Source organism: Silurus aristotelis, assembly GCF_946808225.1.
Source record: "Silurus aristotelis genome assembly, chromosome: 5".
Taxonomy (NCBI): Eukaryota; Metazoa; Chordata; class Actinopteri; order Siluriformes; family Siluridae; genus Silurus; species Silurus aristotelis.
In genome coordinates, this window is record NC_139578.1 from 4136505 (window position 1) to 4145299 (window position 8795).

Sequence of the window (8795 nt, forward strand, 5' to 3'; positions counted from 1 at the left end):
TTCTAGGACACATTACTGATCCAGGCTACTTGAAAGATTAATCTCAGCTTCATCTCCTGCTAAATTCCATCTGCTTAATTAAGGCACAATATATTTGTGAATTCCCCAATAACACCTGTGTAGGAAACACTGCTGAACTAGTACAAGTTTATTTTTTCCAAATCTATTGTTAATGAAGGAAATAAGAGAAAGTTTCGGTTTTACAAATAAAATACATCAGCAAATTACCCTAATGATTGTTGATCTTCAAAAAGAAGCTGAAATTATAGACAGGAGTTTGAGCATGCAGAGGTAAACATGTAAACAGCTCCATCTAGTGAGAAAAGCATGAATCTGCTGCAGTCATGTGTAGTGCTTTTTGTACAGTGGAGTTGGGTTTCCTGTCACTGTGGGCGTCAGAGCGCAGTAGTACAGTGCAGAGTCTGATACAGCAGCAGAGGAGATGTGCAGATCCACTTTCTTATTAGTTTTGTCAAGTTTTATGGACAATCGTCGATTTGGTGGTTGAGCTTCTGTGACATGTTCACTTGTTTCATCAATCAGCAGCAGAAACTCTGGTCTTGATCCAGGTTTTTGTTGATACCAGTGAAGACTGTAAACTGATCCAGTATATGTGCAGGACAGTGTGATGTTGCTGCCTTCAGTTACAGATAAAGTGGTTTCTTCTGGTTTAATGCTGTAATCAGCAGCTTCTACTATAAAATAAATAACAATAATATCATGCAAATTTTTTTTATAATAAATTCAAGTGGAATCTGTTTTGTTTATTAAAAATGAATAATTTCATCTGTAATATAAAACTTACCAATATCAGCAATAGTGAAGAAAAGTAAGAAGAGGAGTAACATTGTGATCCTGAGTGTTTAGTTCAGACCTCCAGCTTTAGAAATAAATATCAGGGTTGTGTATCTGAGATTGTCTCTGATGTCTCCACATGTAGCTCCGCCCACTCATATTTATTCATATTCATCACAACTCTGCTTCATCTCATACTGTAAAAGCGGCCTGACAGATTATTGTGTTACAGGATTTATTCATTGTGTTTATTCAGTCAGCTTCAGTAATAAAATTCATTAATAGTAAAAGGCCATGAATTAATACAAGTGACTTCATAAATATTTGGACACTGACTCAATTTGTATAATTTCCCCTCTGTACACCACCACAGTGGATTTGAATAATAAGGGAACAATAATGATGATACTGAACTGTAGACTTTCAGCTTTAATTTAAGGAGTTTGATATAATATTACATTTACAAAGATTTTTTTTGTGCAGTCCCTTTCACAGCCTCAAAACAAATTATACAAACTAATATAATTATAAACATATGGATTATTTAAATATTTAAATGTAAAACCTTCGCAGTAAATGACTGAAATCTGGAACCCATGGACATCACCAAATACTGAGTTTCCTCCCTTGAGATTCTTTACTGCAGCTGCCTTCAGTTCTGTTCATTTGTGGGTCTTCTGCCTTCAGATTTGTCTTCAGGCAATAAAAAGCTGCTCACTTCCAGCAAAGTTACATTCATTTTTATACACATGCACATGAATGAAGGAAGGCAGAAAAAAGTATTACAATTAATCAGAAAGAAAACTGAACAGATTTCTTTCTTAATTTTTTTTTTTTATTTCCTCATGTAAAGAGTAAATCTACTGTATATTTGTGAATGTAATGTGATTGATGTGTATTTGGCATCTTTAATTCCTCTTTATTCTTCTTTTCTAATTCATACACCTGCATCTGTTACCACAAATGTTTCTTGTGTCTGTGTTTTACTGATAAGAAGCAGGTAAAATAAATATATTTGATGGGTTTTTGTACAGTCTTTCACTGACTCTGTATTACTGTGCTACGTCTCTAAGAGCGCAGTGATAGAGAGCAGAATCTGAGAGCTTTAGACCTCTGATAGTAAGTTCAGTAGAGTCTCTGGTTGTTTCGGACTCTAATCGACGATCATTAGACGTGCTCCTTTCAGAACTTTCTGACCTTGCACCTTTATACAGTAAAAACTGCGGTTCACTGTTAGGATATTGTTTGTACCAGTAAAGCCGGATGTATTGACTATTTGTCTCATATGAACATTTCAAAGTAACATTTTCTGATTCCTTCCGATTGGCATCTTCATCTGTTGGCCCAATTTTATCTGCAAAACTGCCTGCTGTAAAGAATAAAATAATAAAGGAGTAGTTTAAGTATCTTAAGTAATTTTTAAGCACACTGAAACATTGTCTTAAGAAAATAATAGACTAAAGCTAAAAAATTTACACTGAATTTACAGATGAATATGAAGTACCTGTAACTACAGTGAGAATCAGTGTTGTGTATCTCACTATGTACAGTAAGGTGTAGAGTTGAGTCATTTCTGAACACAGCTCTGTGAGGATTCTGTATAATAGTGCTGTATGTGCTGAACTTTACACATGAGGGAACACGTCTCTAGAAGGCCACACCCAGGAAGTGCTGCTGTAAAATTATTTTTCTATTTGAAATTTAAATATGATACTCATTAAAGCAATGAATTTTTTTTTTTATGAAAGTTTTTTATGTGAAAATGTATTTTTCTTCTTATGATTTGAGGGCATTTATTTCATTATTGCTAAATAAGGATCATAACATAGAGAAAGAATTGCTTTGTGGAGAATATAGAATAAAAACTAAAAAGTTGTTAATATGAAACATTGACAAGAAATCCATAAACTTAAGGAAAACAATGACATTTCAGGAAGGATAAAAGCAAGCTGAGAAAAGATTAGAACATCCAGACAACACTAATTAGGTAAAACAGGAAACAGATGTGGGTGATAAGTGTATCATGTGACTTGAAACATGGAGGTGCAATGATTGATTGGAAATGTAGTCTAGTATAGGGCAAAATCCTGAAAAGGAGAAGTGGAGGAGTTTGGAGATGCGCAGGTGAAATGCTGGTATTATGACTGGTAAAGGGAGACACTTATGAGCTGATATGATTGAGAGGAGAAAGGTAGATATGTTGTGTGTTCAGGAGACCAAGTGGAAAGGAAGTAAGGCCAGGGACATTTGAAGGCAGTTTAAACTGTTCTACCATGATGTGGATGGGAAGAAAAATGGTGTAGGGGTGATCCTGAAGGAAGTGGAGGTGAAGAGAGTTTCTGATAGGGTGATGAACGTGAAGCTGGAAGTAGATAAGGTCATGATAAATGTCATCAGTGCCTTTTCAACACAAGTGGTCTTGAGATGAATAAAAATTAGATGAAGTGGTTGAGAGTGAACCTAGGAGTGAAAAAATGGCGATTGGCGCAGACTTTAATTGTAAATTTTGCTAAAAGAATGAAGCATAAAAAAATTAAGATTTTAAGGTGATGTATAAGTGTGGAGGAAGGTGCACAAAGGTGGACTTTATTCTATATAGGAGATGAAACCTGAAAGACATTGGAGACTGTTGTCAGGGGACAGTGTAGCTAGAAAGCATCGGTTGCTGGTTTGTAGAATGGTGTTGGAGGGGAAGAAGAAGTGAGGACTGAAAAAAGAATAAGATGGTGGAACCTGAAGGAGGAAGACTGTAGTGTGAGTTTCAGGGAAGAGATCAGGGGCTCGGTGGTGGTGAAGTGGTGCTGGATGATGGGGCAAGTACTGCAGAAATGATAAGAGAGACAGCTACAAAGGTACTTGGTGTGACAAAGATGTGGTGGTGGAATGAGGAAGTGCAGAAGAGTATAAGAAGAAAGAGGTTGGCAAAACAGAATTGGGATTGGCAGAGAGAGATGAGAAAAGTAGGCAGGAGTACAAGGAGATGTAAAGAGGGATGTGGTGAAAGCCAAAGAAAAGGTATATGAGGAGCTTTATAAGAAGTTGGACACTAAGGAAGGAGAAAAATATTTAAACAGATTGGCCAGGCAGAGGAACCAAGCTGGGAGGATGTGCTGCAAGTTCCAATAAAGGATGGAGATGAAATGTGTTGACTAGTGAGGAGAGTGTGTTGAGAAGATGGAGGGAGAATTTTCAGCTGATAAATGAGGAAAATAAGAGAGAGAGAAGGATGGATGATGTTGAGTTGGTAAGCAGGAAGTGGAGGGGATTACTAAGGAGGAAGTAAAAGAAGATATTAAGAGGATGAAGAGTGGAAAGTTGGTTGGACCAGATAACATACCAGTAGAAGCATGGAGATGCTTAGAAGAGATGGAAGTGGAGTTTTTAACCAGATTGTTCAACAAAATTTTGGATGGTGAGAGAATGCCTGAGGAATGGAGAATGAGTGTGCTGATACCAATTTTTAAGATTAAGGGAGATGTGCAGAATTGCAGTGACTACAGGGGAATAAAGTTGATCAGTCACACCATGAAGTTAAGAGAAGAAAGAGTAGTAGCAATACAATGATACAAAACAAGCCAAACATTCGGAACAAGTTTAGCAGTTGGAGAGTGAGTTTATCCTCAAGATGCCGATGTCAGCTGCTTGCTCTTTAAGTTCAAATGATAATCTATTGCTGGGTCAATGTTGCCCAAGTTGATGTGAAATACTATAGCAGTCCTGTCTTTGAACAACCATTAAAACCAAATAAAATGCCTTCAAAATCCCAACTCTGCAATTTTAATTATTATTGATCTTGATATAGAGAATATATATAGTTAGATTTTTATCTGTAAGTTCTGAGTACCCAGATGAATTGATTAAACAGTGTGACTTAATTCACCTCTCAATACCACCACTATCACGTCACAATTATAGACACCATCAATACTATACAAAAACACAATACAGTGGAACCCGGTTATGTCGATGTCCTAGGGGGTTGCCAAAAAGCATCGAGGTAACCGATGATCGAGATAAACGAAAATCAAAATGGCGGCAATATACTAACGTGCTTGAAATTTCTTTATGTACATGATGTGCGTTAATAAATGAGAATGTGCATGCACGTGTTTTTAAAGGTTTTTTTTACACAACAGCGTTGCTGCGATTTGTTTGATGAAGGCATGCTATAAAAATACATACAGTACATGTTTATCTGTCAGGAATCCACCTGCCACGCCCCCTTCGGCCCCCTTCAGAATGTCAGGTGCTGTCTCGGCCGCTTGTTATCGCTCATGCGTTTCCCGGTACGTGTCTTCCAACCGGCACTCTCTCAACGGCTGCTCTTTTCTTCCCAAAGCCGCGCCGCGCCCCTACTAACACTACGAACACTAGCACTAACTAACAGCAGAGATTCACCAGTATACAATACAACACCTGTAACAGCTGTAAGCCTTGATTTTTCCGCCACTTCCGCGAGTTCTTCTGCGGCTGCACCGAGATAACCGACGTTAAATGGCAAATTTTTCCCCCCTTGTGCTCGAGATATCAGGTTTCGGCGACATAAAAAAAGTCAACATAACCGATAAAAAATGTGAGAATTTGGCGGTTCCACTTCAAAAACGTCGACTTAATAGGGTTGTCGAGGTAACCGAGGGCGAGATAACCGGGTTCCACTGTATAACAATGCATGCCATTACAGAGAGAGAGGCATTTTTCATATTGAGGGTGAATACCATTTTACTAAAGCAAGCTCCACACCTCTTCACTACAACCGCAACTGTGCCACCTACATCATCTGGAGCAGCTCAGATTAAAAACTTTCTAATAACATGACAAAAACTTTTGAAAATTAATACAATACAACCTACTCACCAGAGATGCATACTCATAATTTGCACCACTCCTCAGTGGTACCGCTCATGGTGTCTTGCTTTTCTTGAAAATTTATTTTTAAGTATTTCCGAGCCCAAATAAATTTCTCTTCCTCCGTAGGCATAAAAAAGACTAACTTGGATGTATTAATGTGTGCAGAGCACTACAGACATGTTTTGCCAGTCGAACTTGGCTGTAACAGTTTCGCTCTGACCAACCAATCAGAGGACGGAAAAATGCTGATGTTATTCTGTATTCTGTATCCTGTGAGGTAAATTTGAAATCTGATTGGTTTAAGAAATAGATTTATTACCAATAGAGACTAAGGTAAAAAGGCCAGCAGTACTGATTGTGAAGGCCCTGGGCAGATTAGATTCACATGGCAGCACATAGAGGCTGAAATCTGATTGGACAAAAAATCTAACATCCACATACACATACTGGAAACAGTGCAGCCAAGAAAAACGCTACTAAATGAAAAGAATAAACTGTTGGGAATAAATTAATACAATTTAATGAAACAGATATTAGAATTTAGGTTGTAAATGAAGGTCATTGCTTCTGATAGTGTTTAGGCCAGCAGACAGCCCACCACTGAGCTAAAGTCAGCTGACGTTGTTGCTCTTTTTAGGGAGTGGTTTGTATATTTAAAAGGCTTATTGTTTAACTCATAATAAACAGCCTAAAAATCCTACTATTTGCTTTCCAGAATCAATATCCAATCTTACCATGGTACAATAACATAGTAACCACAACCACATCTGCTGAGACTGACCACCAGAACACCAACTGTTCTGCCCAATTCAGAGAAGCATCTGTAAGAAAAAAGAGATGTGTTACTGTATTTGTTGAGGGAAAATAAATGAGTTGAGGAAGGAAAAGGGTATAGCTTCACGTCATTAATAGTTCACAAGAAGAGCTGAATATGGCCAGTAAATCTACAGATTCCATTATAGCCAAAGAAGCAACTCCACCTGACTCTACCTGAACAATGAACTGGATATTTAAATAAATATAATGTGCAGGTCCTGCTTCTGTATAGTAAAAGAGAAAAGATGCATTCAAACTGCGTTTCCTCCTTATCAATAGAGGTTACATTTCTCTCCTTGTAAGAATGGAGAATTAGTCCAAAAACACGTTGTAAGATTTCCAGGTTGTTTATCTTGACGTAAACAGTAAATCCTAAACATACACAAGTCACTCCCTTGGTATTGACACTACAACATAGACAAATAATCAAACATTAAGAGCTACACTCCGTCCATTAGTACAGAATCTCTAAACAATCTCCTGAATCCAGCACAGCTTCAGTACCGTATTAAAGTAAGTGTTGTTCAGAGGGTCCACCCTTTAGTTCCACACACTAGACAATGAACTCTAATGCCTTCCATTAATTCCTAAAATTCTACACCATGTTGTTTTGATGTGTGTCCATGTGTATAAAACGTCAGGTATGGCAGTATGCAGTCATCCAGCAAACAGTGAAGGAGCATCCAGATCATCTGTACACACTGAATCATCATGGAGTCCAGAACTTCTCTCTCCATTATAGCCCTGATTCTTGGCTTCTCACAAGCGCTCTATCTTACCCAACCTGACGGGGAGGACATGACAACTAGGATTCTCACCATCAACAAAGGTCTGATAACTTGCTGATCTCAACCACACTTGACCAGCATCATTACTGCTATGTAAATTTGGGATTAGACCTGCTCTAAGATGTTTTTTTATGATTTCTTTTGATTAAATGTTGTGTGCATCAGTGACAGAAATTCAGGTGGCCAAAGATTTATTGGCAAGAACTGTATTTGATTCTAAATCATCAGCAGGTTATCCCTTTCTGTTTCTCTGTATGAAGGATCCAGTAAACTGCTGCTGGAGGGAGACATACTCGCAAAAAGAAGTAGGAACGCTCTGGTCTGCCTATACAACAACTGTTTTTGGAAAAAGTCTTCAAATGGCTTGGTGAAGGTTCCTTACACATTGAGCTCAGATTTCTGTAAGTAATATATCGTTTAATTTACATTACTCAGGTACATCACATCTTTACTTATTTCTTATTAATGCATTGGCCAATTTCTTCACAGCTTTTTCTGATACAACTGTAATTGCCAATGCCATGGTGAGTTTCCACAACAAAACCTGCATTCGTTTTGTTCCCAGAACACGTGAAACTGACTACATCAGGATCGAGAGCAATGATGGGTGAGCTCCATTAACTTGTTTAACATTCCCTATACATGCTTGTTATGACTTTAACGTTCTTTATACTTTATAAATTATTTTCTTGTATGTTGACATTAGTGTCAGTCAGTTCATTACATCCGCTCTCTTTCCTCTCAGCTGCTACTCTTACGTGGGCAAAACAGGCGGTTCTCAGGTCGTCTCTCTCAGCAGGTTCAGCTGTGTTTACCACGGCGTCGTCGAGCACGAGTTGAACCATGCACTCGGTTTCTACCACGAGCACGTTAGAAGTGACCGTGATAAATATGTCACCATCAACTGGGAAAACATTGACCCAGCAACAACATCTAATTTTGATTTGATGAACACCAATAACCTCAACACGACGTACGACTACTCCTCTGTGATGCACTATGGAAACACAGCTTTCTCCATGAATGGTCTGGACACCATCACCCCTATTCCTAATCCTTCTGTGATGATTGGACAGAGACAAGAGCTTTCCAGTATCGACATTAAGAGGATCAACATTCTCTACAAGTGCTGAACGTGTCCAGAATGTTTGCCTTGATTTAAATTTAGAATCGTATTGCAGTTAACATACAGCACACTGTGATGACATCACTCGCTGTGGTAACCAAGTATGTAATGATGCAATAAAATGGCTACAATCATGTTTGGCTTACTATGTACTTTAATTTCTTAAATCTAAACAACATAAATCTGTTTCCCACACTCATAAATCTACAACAATTATTGTCAAATCGTCAATGTCTGAAACTGAATATCATTTGTGTTCAGTAAATGTATTGAATATCATTTGGTTTTACAGGAACTTAGAGGTGTCTAATTACATATAACATAATAAATAATCACAGTAGTTTTGCTCATGACTACATAAGAATAATAATCATGAAATGTATCAGTCAGGATTTACACTGCATCAAAGCACAGAGACGGCG

At 37.9% G+C, this 8795-nt stretch overlaps 1 protein-coding gene across 1 annotated transcript; it reads left to right on the forward strand.

Moving 5' to 3' along the window:
• Positions 1 to 7257: 7257 nt before the first annotated feature.
• Positions 7258 to 8490, forward strand: LOC310726591 (hatching enzyme 1.2-like; the record flags this gene model as incomplete). The annotated part of the gene is made up of 4 exons (XM_083542346.1): positions 7258 to 7288; positions 7508 to 7648; positions 7737 to 7854; positions 7993 to 8490. 4 exons carry the CDS (start codon positions 7258 to 7260, stop codon positions 8378 to 8380), a joined length of 678 nt encoding a protein of 225 aa, XP_083398472.1. The 3' UTR covers positions 8381 to 8490.
• Positions 8491 to 8795: the final 305 nt, after the last annotated feature.